We start from the raw sequence: 17349 nt of genomic DNA on the forward strand, positions 1-17349 counted from the left end.
CCTGTCACAGGTAATAAGCACAGCAGTGCATTCAAACACAAACAACAAGTACCTGATGTCTTTTCTACAGGCTTCTAGTCAGGGTTTGTTTTTTTGATAAATCTGACAGAAAACCATGTTTTTAAGAGGTAGATATGAGCTTGAAGAGGTGAAAAACCCCACCTGATAGGATTTACAAAAGTACAGAGGTTTAACCAAGACTTAACACAGTGTTATCTGAGATGGTATTGCAAATCCTATCAGAAACCTATTTGCATACCCTGCCTGCAGTCAGAAATGCTTGACCATGGTGACACAGAGTGTCACAAGGGATGATGCTGAGGTGACTTCTGCTACCATGCAAGTAATAACCTTCCTGAGCTTAGTTCCACAGATCTATCACAGATTATGTCTGTTTTGACTTATGTGCAGCTACTCGCCTTATTGTGGAGAAACTGGAAGATGAGGTGCCAGACCACTCACACACTGCTTTTGTAAAGCTGCATAGATCTTGTAGCTCCAGGCAGGGTGTGTCTTTCCTGACCAATCTTACTATTTTTTACTATGCATTCACCAACAGCATGAGACAGTACGTTTGCATGCAAAATTCCTGGTTCCCAGTTATACAGGAATGAAAGGAAGACAGAGCTGCCTAACTGGCCAAACTTTGGGCATCATGAACCACAACAGTGCCCCTGGACTAGGTCACTGCTAGATCAGACACTTCACAGAGCATCTTCATCTACTGCTTTTTTTTATCATTATCAAGGACAGCTCATTCCAGTGGCCCATGAGCAAATACGATCAGAAGAACTTGACAGCTTTGTGGCACTAACACTAGTGTATCTGAATACTCTGGTCATGGCTTGATAAAAGCTCAAGGACTGAGGTGACCCTGGGCTTTTAAAAGAGTGCCAGAGGATGAGGAAAACATTATAATGCAATTCATCTATCTTATCTGGTTGTGAGTACTCAAGCACAATAGAGTTCAGTGAAATACATCCCTCCTTTATGTTTCTATGATACTTTACAAGCCTGATTTCCATCTCCCTTGCTTGCAGTAAATTTTTTTTCAAATTTACAGAAAAATCTAGTTAATATGTATCACATTTTTGCACCTTAAAAGGATATTAGGATGAAATATTCCAATAGTTTCATAACAAGTTTGGATGGTCCGCTGCTATTTAAGGCATTACAAAACATATTGTTTATCCCAGCAAGCACGCCACTTACCCTCAGCATAGGGCCATTCTGGAACACATGGGGTTCATCACAAACTACACAGTATTCGTTCAATACTGGTATCCGCTGCTCAGCAAATTCAATAGTCTGAGAACAATGAAAATGAGAATAACAAGATCTGCTTAAAAAAAATTAACAGTCAGCTCGTGCTCCACAGTGTTTTATAAATGGCTAAGACAGGAAATCCTACCTGCACAAGAAAGCCACGGTCTCGTACTGGAATGCATTTCGCACCATAATCTTGCTGCAAGGAAAAAGTCGAGGCAACTTCAGTGTTTGACTAATTATAAAGAAATAGTAAAAAATTTGTAACTTTTTTTGCATGCAAGTATGTTAATTAAACAATATTTGAATCTAAAACCATCTCTCATTAGTGTAAACCAACCTTTAGAAATAACATCCTTTCACTGCTTGCTCGGTGTGGGGCAGATTTTTAGAATTTCTTTTTAGCTCTTAAATCTGATGAGGTTTTATATCTTAGTATACTAAAAACTCCAATCTCAAATGGAAACAGCAGTGCCTTCACTTCATTCCAATACACAGGCATTTGGTAACTTTCATTAAATTTTAACTGCATATTGTCTGTCCAAAAATGGGTTATGCGCTTAGCCTTGAATGACTAATGTAACTTTCAGAACAGCTGAAGATCTTTTTCTTTTATATTTATTATACAAGATCTCATTTCTGTAAGCCCCACAGTAACAGATCTCTGTGCTCAAATTCCACTGAAATTCTTTCTGCCTTTTTTTTTTTTTCCAACACACAGCAACATAAATTAAAAAGAACTTTTGTTATAGGAGTCAGTAAGGTACAAAATTCCCTCTAGGCTGACATCTATCTTAATGAAAACTTGTTTTGAGTAAGAGTCATATCAGCTCCATTTGCAGATTGTTTGTTTGTTTATAGGCCTATTTCCTTCCATTTCTCTAACTGCTTAATTGGGAAAGTTCTCCATTTATTCTCCCAGGAAACAATTCTGATTGTATTCATGTACGACATTCAAATATTTTAGCTGAGAACTGAAGAGAAGTTAGGGTCTCTATTCATCGCTTGCACATTCCAGTGACTTCGAATCGCAGTTAGGCACTTAGGCCACTCATACATCTGGTGCCTGCATGTAAAATATGAAATGGACTCTTGATGCTCTTCTGCTAATATCAGTCAAATTGCACCTGATCATGTATGTGATGATTTTCCCTCAAAGCAAATGCATTCTAGCAATAAATTACTGGTAGTTTTTATAGACTGACAAGCAGGGCTTGCATTTCTTTCTAATAGCTGTTAATATCAGTAATGAAACCACTTAGTCAACTAACTCTTCATTATCTTATCAAAATCAATGGGACTTTTCCTATTAACTTCAGGAGACAGAAGTCTTGCTATGTTAAGACATCCTCTGCTGATTCAGAAAAAAATTGAATTTCTAAACTGTGACAAGTAAAACGTCTGTTGGCTTACCTTAAATTAATATTGCTGTGCATGTTACAAGAACCAGCCACACAGCACGTGTATAAATGATTTTATGATAGTATATCACTGCTTTCAGATCTGATGAGTATAGCTCACAGCTTATTAAACTAATTTACCAGGAGACACAGCACACTCAGTGTAATTTCATTATTCAGAATGCACTGTTTGGAATATATGTATGGCATTTCAAGCAAGAATCAGCTTTTTCTCACACACAATATCAAGGTTCTACCAGGCTAAGGGAGTGGAGAGGACTGTCTCCTAAGTGCTTCTCCCCAGATCTAACACAGGAAAGAGTGGTGCCTTGAAAGAGCACAAACAGACCCACTCTTTCCCTTAAAGTATAGAAGCCATCTTTGAAGAGGTAGATGCAGAAGAAATAATTTTAAGAGATCTTTCTTAAATTTAATATTATGTGCTACCATTTGTTCTCCCAGTCAGTCATTTCTCTGGGGAAAGAAAGGGGGCCACAGTGGGCCTAATTCCTTCCCTGACCTCTGGCTGCCGCCAGTATGTTTGAAGGTTAAACCTCTCACAACACACAAATGTGCAAAAGGTGAGATGAATCATGACTGCATTCCTTCCAGTATGATGATGATGATGATCACACATGCAAAGACCAGATGGAGAGGTGACTTGGCACCTAAATGAGCCAACAGACAGTTGCTTCCCCCATGAAGCAAGCAGAGAAATGGGAAAAGACCTGTGTGACCTAGCCAATTTTGCAGCACAGGAGCTCCTGCAGCAAGAAAGGAGGCAGGGAAGGAAGTGGATGGCTGGACCTTTCCCATGGTCAGCAGCTGCACACAGAGTTGTATTTGACCTGATATATAAAACATCATTCTTGACCTAAGCAAATTCTGGTTTTATGACTTAAATATATGCATGCATAGTTGTTTAAATCCTCCTTAGAACGCTGACTCCATTGCTCTTGTGTTCCAATATATTCAATAGACCAAGTCTATTCACTAATATATGTTTACAATAGGTTTACAAACAGCATGTTTGTAAAATAATTGGAGGAAAATGAGCAGAACAAAAAAATTACTACGCACAGCAGCTTGTGAAGGTGATGATGAAGATGGTGTTAAGATACCAATAAGCCCTGAGGTAAGAGAGAGCCTCCTGCTCTCTGCCATGGTGGACTCCTTGAAAGGCTCCATTTTGGATGACTTAGGGGCACTGGAGTAAGTCTTGCTGAGTAATTTGTGATTCTTCAATCCATCCAGTTCTTCCATTCTAAGATTACTGGAGCAGGACCTGCTTAAAAGTTTGTGGGGCTTCAAGGTGCTGTTGTGCTCACATCGAGGATCCCCAGAACATGATCTACTTAACAGCTTATGGGGCTTTAAAGTGATGCACTCCTCCTGCTTGATGGATGCAGAGCAAGGACGGTTCAAGAGTTTGTGCGATTTAATAGCCATTGTCTGTTCAGCCCGAGGGTCACTTGACAATGAACGGCCAAAGGTTCTGTGAGATTTTGTGGCACACATATCCTCTGCCTTTACTGTGCTAGAGCAAGTCCTTCGCAGCAGCTTATGAGTTTTGGAGATGCCATCTTGTTCTGACTTCAGTTTTGATTTATTTTTACCACAGCCAGGTGGAGGATAACTTGGCGACCTTAAAAATAAAGAAGACAAAGTTAGAGAATAATCAAAACCTTGTACAAATCAAGCAAGACCATATCTATGTATTAAAAATTTTTAAGCATCCTGTTTTTATGTATTTCACTAGTGATAAACAAAGCCCAACATTAAGAAAATCAGCAACTGTATGAAGGACTAGTTTTCCAATACCAAATTGACATCTTACTCTGATTTACACACAAACTCATTGGTCAAAAAGATGACTAGCTGCTTAGATAGAAGTCAGAGCTATGTCCTCGCAGCTCTTTGTAAAGGTCCCAATGTCTGTAAACAAATCATTTATTCAGAAAATTATATTTGAAATGAAATCCACATATTTCACATGAGATCATAACACATTTTCCTTATCAAAATCTATTTTTCCTATGTAATCATCATGGCATGATCCCACTAAAGTTACTATCTTCTGGACACAGCATAACAAATTCTATGTTCAGATCCAATGGGAAGATAAAATGAGCAATGAAACTTGTAGGCAGTAAATCCAATTTGATTCAGCTGAAATAAACATTTTTTTTTAAAACCTCATAATAATCTGGGTGATTTGTGGAAGACAATTTGGTGCCCTTCTTTCCTGTTTTAGACAAATTCTATCTCTGTAGTACTATTACAGAAATGAGAATGTACGGGACATAAATTACGAACACAGAAAGTAAAGAACGAAAGATTTTTACAAAACAACATTCACATGAACTGTCACATCTCTACAAGGTTCACATTCCCCTGTCCTTGCAAAGCAAGAACATCCAACAAGTATGCTGAATAATATCCCTATGCTTTATAAGCAGCCCTACTGTTTGCAGTACTTTTGGGGCTTGGATCATATAGCAAAGAAGTGAAACTCCAGGAGGAGATGCTGGCAGGTTTCCCCACCCTGTTAGCATGTGGTGGCAGCAGAAAATGCAAGTGGAGGTCGCTGATTCACTGCTATGGTTGGCTCCCTACCACCCTCCTGCAGACAGGAGGTAGGAATGGTGCTCTAGGGAGAGAAGGGGTCCCTGCATTTGGGTTGAGCCTTCTTTGGACAGGCACTGCAGTAGCAGCTAAATCAGGAGGAGAGAGATTGGGATGTCTTCTGCTTGGCCCTTCTGAATAAAACCGAACCCCAAGCTACAGCCTGCAATAGCCAGTGGTGTGTGGCATGGTAGGGAATGGGTAAGCCTTCTAGTCAAAACAACACCTTCCTCTTCTGCCTCTGAAAACACAAATAGTCTTTTGTCATCTTTGACATTTCTCCCTTCTTCAATGTGAGTGATCACTGTACTCCCTCTCTTTGTTATACAAGGAATTTAGAATGCCAAAATTCATCGGAAAAGAAGGACTGTTCAAAGAACCATTCAATCCAAATTCACAGAAGGGCTGATCTGTCAACCCTTCATAAGCAGAAAAACATGCTCAAGTATACAGTCACACTCCTGAAAGAAGCATAATCAGAGCCTGATTTTACATACACTTAACTGTATGAGTAACTGGCAGAAATCATAATGAATTCAAATGAACTATTCACAAACTATTTCTTATGTTTCTAATGTCTTTGTTCGTTGAGCTTCCATGCCTGTATTTCAGAAGTGGTGAACTCTCATGTACTCAAAGAGTGGATAGAGATGAGTGCTCAGCAAGTCTAAAAATCAATCTCTCATTAATGACCATTCTAGTTTTAAAAAATAAAAAATACACAGAGCTGTAGAAAGAACAACTAGACAGCCACAAGATGTTTTTATATCTATAAAATATAGAATATATATACATTATACATTAATTGTATATATGACTTAAGTCTAGTGCTATCAAGCTAGTAAAGATACAAACAAGTTAAATAATATAAAATTAATTATTTCCAATTCTAGATGAAAAATGGCTGTTTCAGAGAGCAGGGCACTAAAATGTTCTGCCTTCAAATAGTCTTAGAAGTTGCAGGAGTACTTAGTTCACTTTTGATGTGAAGCAAGTCAAAGACTGGAAACCCATGAGGTAAGATATAAATAGAGCACTTCTCTGTGGAGAAAAGTCAACATTTCACCTTGTGAAGTATGCTGCGGTTTTTGAACAGGATATGGTGGAAACAGCTTGTTTTCCTTGCTATTACCTGCGCAATGTAGAAAAGATGTGCAGAGGGGATTTCACCTTTTTGTCAGACACCTTCTTATTGTGCGTACAACTAGATTTCTCTTTGCTGTTCTTCCACTGTTGTGTAACAAATGTCTGCATGATTCTGCAAATTAAGAAAGAAAAAAAGATTTTCTTATCCTAGCCAAGACATACTCACTTTAATACTAGGGTCTGTTTGTTCACCATGTAAGCAATATGACGCAATGTCCTCACTCTACGGGCAGAATTTTTCTGTCCTGTATGGGGACTGACACTTGAGTGCCTTGCTCCTCTAAATGGCTTCTTTTTCCCCACAAAAAAAACAATTTACATAGAACTCTTATTGAGAATACAGTCTGCGTAAAGAACCACTGCAAGACTTACACAGGTAAGCCTCTTATGGAGATCTAGAGGCAAACTGATTCAAAAGTATCCCATCAACTACAGGCATCTGTCTCTCCAGTGACTACAAAGACAGCCTACAGCATCCACACTGCTCACATAGGAGCGCGTCCTCCTAAAGCACAAACATCAAAGCAGGGATGTCGAATACTGCACTACCCAAACAATGTTTACAGAGAAGACAGAGCCAGACACTTCCCAGAGATGGACAGTAAAAGGTAGTGGTCACAAGGAAAGCCAAAAACCTTAAATGCTATGAAAAGAAGACATTCACAAGAAAAGTGGTTAAGTACAACAGGTTGCCCACAAAGGCTGGAGATGTACAGCTTAACTGCCTGAGATTCTGAATGAACTAATCTAACTTTGAAGTCAGTGTTACTTGGAGCAGGAGGTTGCACTGGGTGAACTCCAGTAGTTCCTTCCAAGCCAAATTACTTTGTGACTCTCATCTAGCAGTGGGAGGGGGTCTTAGAGTGATAAAGTCAAAGTGGAAGTTGGTACAGACTTTATAAAAACTGTAGTGAACCTTCAAAGATGAACACGCTGTTGCCACAGCCATGAGGGACCATAGGGTTACTGGGTATTCTGATTTTTGCTCAACTGTGGGCTGTGCAGCTATGTCCTTGAAAATGTCTTATGGGAACCTTTAATAATTACCCTGTGCACAAATCAGAGACAGTATGAAATGTTTTAAGAGGTTGTTCATGTCTGTTACGTATCACAGATATTTTAATAGCATTACTTCATTTCTAAGATTATGAAAATGCTTCACTGAATTTCTTTAAACACCAAACAGCAAAATATTTTTTTTTCTTAAGGCATTCTTAATATTGTAATGGTCAGATATTAAAGCCTATATTCTTGTCATTTTATTACATATACACAAGCACACGTGAAAAGATGACTGAGCAAAATTTGATTAAATTGAATTGCACCACAAACACATGAAACTGCTAGGTTTTTTTCAACTATTCTTTCCTCTTGTCCTCAAAATGTGGATGGCCTAATTACTGTGATGCATCCTAGAGGCCACCATGAAAGCATAGCCCCCTTAGGGCACGTATGGTGCTCAAAAAGATTCCTGCTCCAGAAGTTTCACCATCTAAGCAGAAACATGAAATTGAACACTCTTAGCTACAGTCTTTTGAACTACTGTAGCTTACTTCCGAAATGGCAGCAAAGTGACAGAAAACCCTTGCAGGCAGCACAAATCAGGTTTTCTTCAACAACTGTCAAAACTGAAATTAAAAAGGTGAATCCTGTTACTTTTTTATTTAAAGAAAAACAAGTTCAAAAAACTTTGATCCAACCAACTTTACAACCTCTGAATGTTATTCCACTTGATGTGGTCCAGGAACTAAAAGGAGTGTAATAGCTGCCTAACAACAGGATTTTAAACTTCTCTAGACTTACTTTTTCAGCTGATGTCCCAGCCCAAATCTTTCCTTAGTAGAGATCTGAAATACATCCACAGTTGGCACTACGGAAAAAGGAGATATTGTTGATATACCCACTTACAGCAATAATAAAAAACTCATGACCATGTAAGTCATATTGAAGGACCTGGTTCTATCTGGACCTTTACTATAGACAATGCTATTGAAGCAATGGTGAAAGTGGACATGTTATCTAAGCCTACGAAGAAACAAATGGTACTTTTTGGAATATCAGATAACGTAATTTGTAATTTCACAAATGAGGATTTTAGAAATTTAATTCCCCAAATACATCTCTTCCCATTAATTTTAATTGCAAGAAAAAGTGTCTTTGTTTTTTATATTATAGAATCACAGAACCACAGAATCATTTACGTCTGAAAGGACCTTTAAGATGACTGAGTCCAACTATTACAATACTACTTCCAAGTCCCACTAAATGATCTCTCTCAGTGCCATATGTACGTGTCTTTTAAACATTTCCAGGGATGGTGACTCCACCACTTCCCTGGGCAGCCTGTTCCAATACCTAACAACCTTTTTGGTGAATAAACTGTTTCTAATATCCAATCTAAACCTCCCCTGGTTCAACTTGAGGCCATTTCCTCTCATCCGATCACTTTCCTACTTGGGAGAAGAGACCAAGACCCACCTTGCTACCAACTCTTTTTATACAAGTACTAGAGAGCAGCATCAGATTAAATGTCTCCGGACTGCTAATTTATCTTGCCTAATCTCTTAACCTTTTTGCCAAGAAGTAGTCTTTACATACTACAGTTTCTGTGACTATGAAGAAAACACAGAGTGGAATAAACTGAATTAATTAGTGTCTCGGCTTTCTTTCTGAGATTGTTATCATACAAGATCCATAAGTGTCATCTAAGTGCCTAATATATGAATTCTAGTGGCCAAAGATTACCCTGAATTTTTCTCAAGACTGGTCCTAACATGAGTATATCCATATTCATCTGCCAGAAAAGTGAAAGTGTATGAGGTGAAGACTAGAAATTAGTTCCTGGTATCACTAAAATTCTTTAATAACGTTTACTAGATAGAAGTGGTAGATGGAATGCAGCACTTGTTGAGAAAGCCTCGGGTCCTCAAGCCAGGACAACAGCCAACACATATTACAAGCATGAACAGACTTTATGCTTCACATTACATAAGGTGGTAATGACTACAATAAAATAAAAAGGAATGAAAACAAAAAAATCTGGGATTGGTTCTAATTTTATTAGAAAAAGTAAATCTATATTTTAAAATCTAGATTATTCTCATCACCCAGAAAGCCAGATTTTATCCAGAATATCAAAGTTTATAATTTAATTTCACTTTCATAAATTAAATTTTAAAATAAAATAGAATGTATCTAACCTGACCATACAACTTCACTTAGTTCAAAGCCCTGTAGATACCCTTTCTCTAATGTTATTATTCAACCATAATATCATCTTTTAAGAACAAACCAACTATTTTTCTAAAAGAGATTTGATTAGGGGTACCAATTTATTTAGATTGTCAAAATTAGGACCCACGGTAGAGCAGGGGGCAATATTTTCAATGAGATCACCATACCTAGGCCAGCAATCTTAAAATGTGCCATCTAGACTGCAATTGTTGTCTTAAGCTCTAGAGCCAGAGCAGACAGCCCAGGATCTCCAAAGGCTGATTCATTCTCATCTAAGACAGGTTTCTAAGGCACGTGGGAGAAATTGCACACAAGTACAATAATGAGACAAGCTATTAACTAGAGGAATGACTATCTAAAATAAGGATATTACACAGCTACAAGGTGGGATGAATACTCCCCATTGTGCTTTGGAGTAAAATGCATTTCTGTACAGAAAGTACCATAGGAGAAAAAGATGCAGCGCAAAGTTATGGCCCAGTGGCCTCTAAACAGTATATTTCAGGGAGAAGCGGAATGCACAGAGAAAGGGTCTTGTTAATACTAAAGATGGTGGATCTCATCCTTTTCTGGTAAGTAGAGACCTGGCTGCAACAGCAGCTGAGCTCATAAAACCAGTATCAGCAAAGCACTTGCCCCTGGCCCTGATCTTGCCTTTCTGGGTACTCAGACACTCCCACAGCCAGTCAGCTGCAGGACTGGAAGCTCAGCTTCCCGTTTTAACCTTGTCAATGGTGCAGAAGATATCTTGTTGTTACTTCTCACTTCACTAGATCATTTCTTACTGCATGCTGCTCTTCACACTTCACCTTCTCTTACGTGCTGCATTTTTTGTTTTTTAAAATACATTTTGATAGAAATATTCTGAATACTAACACTGTTACCCGCTATGACAAATACATATTTTAAGATTTGGATGCTTATAAAAAGACTGAAGGAATAAAATACAGACAAAAAGACCAAAGACAAGCAAAAAAAAAAAAAAACCCTGACGTAAAGAAATGCTTATCTGAATAAACAGACTATAGCTTATAGATGGCATCAGCAGACAACATATCCTATAAAAATAGCTCATTGTGACAGATTTTGCAAAACATATTATGACTGGAAATATCTATTCATTTTCCAGAGGCAGAATTCTCCCACTGATACAAGTCTGAACTGACAGCTTGCACTGGAAGCCTCCAAAGCCAGGCAAGTTATGATCCAAACTGAAACTTAATTCTGACTTCTCACTGTAAAATTATATCTGAAGTCGACTCTTGCATATGAATGTTTCCAAATCTTGAAAATCAGTTGATTCTTCATGAGTCTGACAATTTTTATTCTCATGAGGAACCTTTACTTAACAACTCATTCAAATCTAAAGTTCCTCACAGTTCACACAGTCACATAGAAATCAGAAGCTAAAAGGATAATATCATGGCCTGATTCTTCAAAGGCTCATGAAAAGGGGCAGATTAATGTACTGCACAGGTCTGTGTATGTATATCAAATCAGTGATATCTCACCTGTGCAGATGATCCTGATTTCCAAAATCAGGAAATCACAGACTAGAAACTGTAGATATGTATTCCTTAACCCTGGTTCCAATGGGAAGCAATTGCATTTCAAAGGATATCCAGAAAACAAGTTCAAAAAATCAACCTATGAAAGTTTAAATTAGATGCTCACGTCATTATTGAGGGCCTAGCCAGGCAAATATATGGAAACATAATTTCAAAACAGTGGGACTGCTCTCAGCAGTAGATTTAAGCACATGCAGGGTCAAGGATTTGCCAGTGAGTGACTATCTGTCACCTAGCACATGGCTCAGAGTGAGACATCACACAAGGCACACGAAGAATAAACAGGTGACTAACCTGGACCATTTAAATACTGTGTAAGTGAACAGTGCAATCGCACTATTATAGGCTCTGTGCGAATTACATCCCAAGCCACAGCAATCTCCTCCTGGTTCAAGACAAAAAGAAAACAGACACCATAAGCCATCATGAGGAATTGTTGCATTTTGTCAGTCTACCTTAGGGTTGTTATAAACACCGTCCATCTGTTTACTCACTTGTAGAGTATCTACTCCAACACTAAACTTGAGACTTAGGCCATACTACTGCCTGCCTGATGATGCCCCTAAGAGCAGTACTAGACTGCTTCCAGTTGTTGAGTTTGCTCATTTAAACTGAGCACAGGTTTAAATGCAACAGTACATCTACAGTGCAGGCTGACACATTCCCATCTATCAAGAGATACTGCTTCAAAGCTGAGAAACAATGGACCAAGTAAAAATGGAAAGGAAACTCATCCCATAACATAGGGCAAATGAAACATTTGCTTCTTAAGACTTATTAAAATAACTCAGGATACGATCAGATTTTCCTGAATTTTAGAAAAGCCCACGAACAACTATCTTATGTGCTGTGCTGACCTGAGAATATGACGTATCTGTGTGAAGCTAATGACGCCCCTGAAAGCACTGATTCTTATTCTCTATCTAGAAGACAGGTAATTACTGCACAGAGGAGGTCAGGAAGAGTGGAATCAATGACAGCATAACTGCTAGAGAAGCCATAAATGTTAAAGAAGACATGCTGCCAGTTGACAGCACCACTGTCCTGTGTCTCCTTTCCCACTCAAGCCCCTCCCTAAACAGTTGCAGATGTTGAGAAGCATACAGGAGAGCTTCAGCTAAGGTCTTCTTCCCTCCAAAACTCTGTGAAGTCCTTTCACCTAATTAATGTGTAGGATAGCAAAACAACAAATGTATTTCATTTATATCAGTTAAAACCTTTAACATTCACAAAGCATGTTTGCAAGGAAATACACCTGCAGTAAATAAAAGCCTACAAAATGTTTTAACAATGTGATCATAAAAGGAAAATACACTGATTAGCAGTCAATAATGTGACGGTCACTCATGAAGATCATGGAATCACAGAATCACAGAATATGAGGGATTGGAAGGAATCTCAAAAGATCACCTAGTTCAATCCCCCCATCAGCGCAGGAACACCTAGATGAAGCTACACAGGAAGGTGTCCAGGCGGGTTTTGAATGTCTCCAGAGTAGGAGACTTCACAACTGCCCTGAGCAGCCTGTTCCAGCATTCTGTCACCCTCACCGTGAAGAAGATTCTTCTCATATTTAAGTCTGCACACATCACCCCTTGTCCTATCATTAGTTGTCACTGAGAAGAGCCTGGCTCCATCTTCATGACACTCACCCTTTACATATTATAAACATTACTGAGGTCACCCCTCAGTCTCCTCTTCTCCAAGCCAAAGAGACCCAGCTCCCTCAGCCTTTCCTCGTAAGGGAGATGCTCCACTCCATCATCTTTGTTGCCTTGCGCTGGACTCTCTCCAGCAGTTCCCTGTCCTTAAACTGAGGGGTCCAGAACTGGAGACAATATTCCAGGTGTGGTCTCCCCAGGGCAGAGTAGAGGGGAAAGAGGACCTCTCTCGATCTACTAACCATCTCCCTTCTAATACACCCCAGGATGCCACTGGCCTTCCTCGTCACAAGGGCACAGTGCTGGCTCATGGTCATCTTGCTGTCTACCAGGACCCCCACGTACCTTTCCCCTACACTGCTCTCTAACAGGTCGCTCCCCAACTTCTACTGGAACCTGGGATTGTTCCTACCCAGATATAAGACTCTACACTTGCCCTTGTTATATTTCACTAGTAAATCAGGTCTCTGAAAAAAGGAAAGTCTCAGTGGTTATCTAGAGTCTGATGTGTAGCAGAACTAAGTGGGTATTAATGTTCATTATGTAATTCTGTGATTAGATTACTTACATCAAGAAAGCTAACATCAATATGCAGATCAATATCTACATCATCAATGGCTCCATATTCCCTGAAAGGAAAGAATTACATTACATTAGAGCTCTTTAAGATAATCCCCAGTCTAGGAGTACTTACAACGGGGAAGATTTTAGAAAGGATAATCTTGTCTGTAAAATCAGAATGGTTAAAAAATACACATTTGCATAGATTGAATCAATATTCCCAGTGGGTGACCGTCTGTTGCACTGAAACTTCCTTCCAGTGGATCTTGCTTTAACAGACTAAATAATTTTTTCTACTAAATCCTCCAAATTCTTCCTCCATTGCTGGTATGTTTTTTTGTCTCACATATTGCACAAAGAAATCAAGAAAACAATAATGGTCTAATACTGCTACTGTTTATGACAAAAGAAAAGCCTAGTTAATTTTCAAAAGCATTTCAGGTTAACAGTCAGTAACCTAAGGAGATGCTTGAGATAAATCATTGAAGACAAATACAACATAGCCCAGAGGGTGGCATATTATACCTGTGGAATTGCTTCACACATTCAAGCATTTGTTTGTCAAAACATAAACACTGCCCTGTAATGTGCTCAAGGCAATAGTTACCTTATTTTTTCTGTTATGCGTGGTATTGCTGGAATCCCCAAGGTTCAGATTTAACTCATGCTCTGAGGTGTTTCATTGTCATCTGAAATCTTACATGTAAAGTGTTACTTTCCTGTCTCTCATTTTCTGACTCATTCTGACTGTCCTACCTCAATGTACTTCGAGACTTCTGAAAAACAGGGCTAGAAAATACTCATTCATACATCTAAATAAAAATTGTTTTCCTTTTCATTTGAATTACTTATGCAGACAATACTCGAAAAGTGCAATCACTCTCAGTTTTTCACAAATTAGCTTCTAGTGACTAGGTTTATTTCTTTACACTGCATTTATGTGCTTGTTCTCACAGTGACTTCCATACTTTTCTATTAAAGTAGATTAAGACACTGCACAGTAGCAGTCATGTATAAATAAATTGATAAGGTAATTTTGAAATACAAAAACATTTTTGTGAATATAACTATCTCCCACCACAGTGGCCTCTCAGCCCATGGTGGGACCTAGGACACATCGGAAATGCCTTGAGCTCTTGTGAAGTTTCGTGGTGGTAACCCCTTCCACCAAACCTTGGCATCCCAATGGTTCTCTCTGGTAAAGGCAGACCCAAAATCTCTCTCTAGATGAGGCATGTCCACACAAGGCACACACAGGGCAGGTAAATGGTGGCCAGGGCTGTGTTACGTAGAGGCCTCGCAGTCACCCTGATGTCTGGTCCAGAGACTGCCGACCCGGACCTGTACAGGTGCTCACTGACCTCCCACAGCTCACTGGTGGCTTAGCATTGAAACAGTGAAATTCTCCACCTCCTGAGTGGTTTAGCCACTGTCCTACACATCAGTGGCCTCAGATTTTTTTTCTGTCAGTTTCCCAGAAGATCCAAAGAACAGATTGTTATGAACTCTTATTTATGAACACAGGCTGGTGTTGCCACATGACTGAAATACAAAAGGCTGTGAACAAGTATAATTTTGTAAATAAACCAAAACCTAGTTGAACTAAAAAACCACGGAAATACTAGTGGAAGAAAGGATAAGATAAATATAACTGTGGAATTTCCATATTCACTGAAATCCTTTTTGCCTCACTCCATTACCAACATAGAAAATGGATTTTAGAGACACAACTCTAGTTATACTTCCCTAAGCTGAAAGGGAGGAAGAAACTTCCAGCACCTGCAGCTTATGATCTGCTGTCTACAATGGCTCCATGAACACGTCTTGACTTGGAAGCTCCTAGATGTCCTCTGTCCATCAATGTATAAGCAATGTAAATAAATACAGAAGAGTTCAGACCAATTGGTCTAGAGGTCTTTCTCATGTTTTAGGTGGCCAGATTTCAAAGGGCAGTGGTGAGAAGCATGCAGGTATAGGAATTTCCCTTTTTATATGTCCACTTGGCTCCATCACAGCAGGAGACTACTAAAAGAGGGTCAGCTGTCTAGGAAACATGCATCGTGGTGGGTGTCGCTGTCAGACAGAGTTCTCTCTCCACAGAGAAGTGGAGCTGCAAGAGAAGGATGAAACTGAATGCTTAATGCTGTGTTTGTAGCTTTCAAGAATTTATGAGTATTTTCAACTGCAACAGAGTGGAAGAAGCATTTAAGTTATCCACGTGCCAAAAGCAGTCACAGATGCCAGTTGCAGCGGTGTGCTCAAGGAGATCACAATAAACAGTTGATTCAATAGATTAGATGCATTAATATTTTTGAAAGGTTACATATAATGTTTCAATTTTAGGACCTTGAGGGAGCCTATTATACAGGTATTCCCAATTTCATAGTAATTAGTTTGGCAACAAAACATTTATCTCACTCATTTCCTAAACCCATATACAACTATTTGGATTTCAGTTCACCAGGTCCTCAAAATGTAATGAAATTTTCACTTAATTTGAAAAGGTACAGTACACCAGAGTTGTAGACATGCTCTCTCAGACTAAAATAAGAGAGCTCATTGCTTGGAGGTTAATGGGAATTGTTACTTGCAAGATATGTGTGCCTACGGTTATTCTCTTCTATTTTATTACCTGGTTTGTATGACAACTTTGATATTTTCTTTGTAGTACACCTGACAGGTCTGTTACATCTTGCCTACCTCTTATTTTTATGAAATTATTGAGACTGCATAGACAGAAAATGAAGTTATAAACTACCTGAATCACATTAAAAAGCATACTAAAAATATCCTACAGTTCTGCTCTGCATCAGAATCAAGCACAGTCATAAATGCCCAAAAGAATTTTTGGGTAATTACTCTTTGCAATCCACCTCTGACTGAGGTTCCACCACTTTCTGTGCAGGACGCTTTTAATCAAATTCTTATTTGTTGCTAACACAGCTGGTTTCTTATTGTCTCGCTCATGATGACAGTAGAGAACATTTGATCACTCTTTCTAACTAAGAACAGCTTTTTTGAAGAAGGAGAACTGTTATTATGTCCTCTCCTGTTTCTTCCAGACTAGACAAAACCAATTCCTTCAATCTTTCCCAAGGGAAAACATTTACTAAATCTTTTATCATTCCTCTTGTTCACCTCCAAGGCAAGAGACAGAATATGACAGGAAAGGAGTTTAACAAGGGTTTAGAGTAATGCTGAATAGTAATTTTCAAGAAAATACAACAGCCTGATCAAATACTGAAAAAAACTGCAAAAGATGATGTTTTAGAACAAGCCTCCAGGGCTTGTTCCCAGCACGGTCAGTTGTATCTGTACTCAGCCACAAAAACAGAAAAAACAAACCCAGCATTATTGCTAGCCAGTTGTGCTCCTTCCATTTGCCACACAACATGCAGAAATCATCAGAGATTTGAGCTTTGGCAGCAAGGGAAGGCCCACATGGAACTAAATCTCCATAACTGTAAAAGTTCCACAATACATACAGATCAATGACATACCTGAGAGATACTGCACTAGGTCCGTAGATCTCTCTCACTGCTGTCAGATCAGCTTCCAGCTGTGGGTGCTTGTGAAGTTCTCCATCATAGCTAACCTATTGGGAAAAAAAATAATATGGTTCTTATTTATTTCATTACTGGCATCTGATTCAGGTTCTTGAAAGTTCCCCCTGCAAAATACGCTGCATAAAGATTCTTTAATGCTATGTTCAGAAAGGACACTGTACTAATAAGCTGAAGCACTGAGGTGATCTAGCTCGTCTACGTAATGTGATCTGCAAAGCAGGCAACTCTGCATGAAAATTTTTTGAGGGTCCCACTCCTGTTTGTGGGAAGAGAACCTGCAAAGGACACACCCCTCTGTCCTGTCTTGTCCTAGGGTTTGTTC

At 39.0% G+C, this 17349-nt stretch overlaps 1 protein-coding gene across 2 annotated transcripts in view; it reads right to left on the reverse strand.

Moving 5' to 3' along the window:
* Positions 1-17349, reverse strand: part of PARP8 (poly(ADP-ribose) polymerase family member 8) — a 127203-nt gene that overhangs the window by 37406 nt on the left and 72448 nt on the right. The window contains exons 7-14 of one of the 2 annotated variants that reach the window (XM_065860537.2): positions 16962-17056; positions 13469-13529; positions 11534-11624; positions 8241-8307; positions 6424-6549; positions 3747-4311; positions 1412-1465; positions 1213-1308 (exon numbers count right to left, since the gene is read on the reverse strand). In XM_065860537.2, the coding sequence (XP_065716609.1) occupies positions 1213-1308; positions 1412-1465; positions 3747-4311; positions 6424-6549; positions 8241-8307; positions 11534-11624; positions 13469-13529; positions 16962-17056 (1155 nt within the window). The remainder of the gene's footprint in view (positions 1-1212; positions 1309-1411; positions 1466-3746; positions 4312-6423; positions 6550-8240; positions 8308-11533; positions 11625-13468; positions 13530-16961; positions 17057-17349) is intronic. The other variant, XM_071802057.1, reaches the window with a different exon arrangement.

This window comes from Patagioenas fasciata, chromosome Z (genome assembly GCF_037038585.1).
Source record: "Patagioenas fasciata isolate bPatFas1 chromosome Z, bPatFas1.hap1, whole genome shotgun sequence".
Taxonomy (NCBI): Eukaryota; Metazoa; Chordata; class Aves; order Columbiformes; family Columbidae; genus Patagioenas; species Patagioenas fasciata.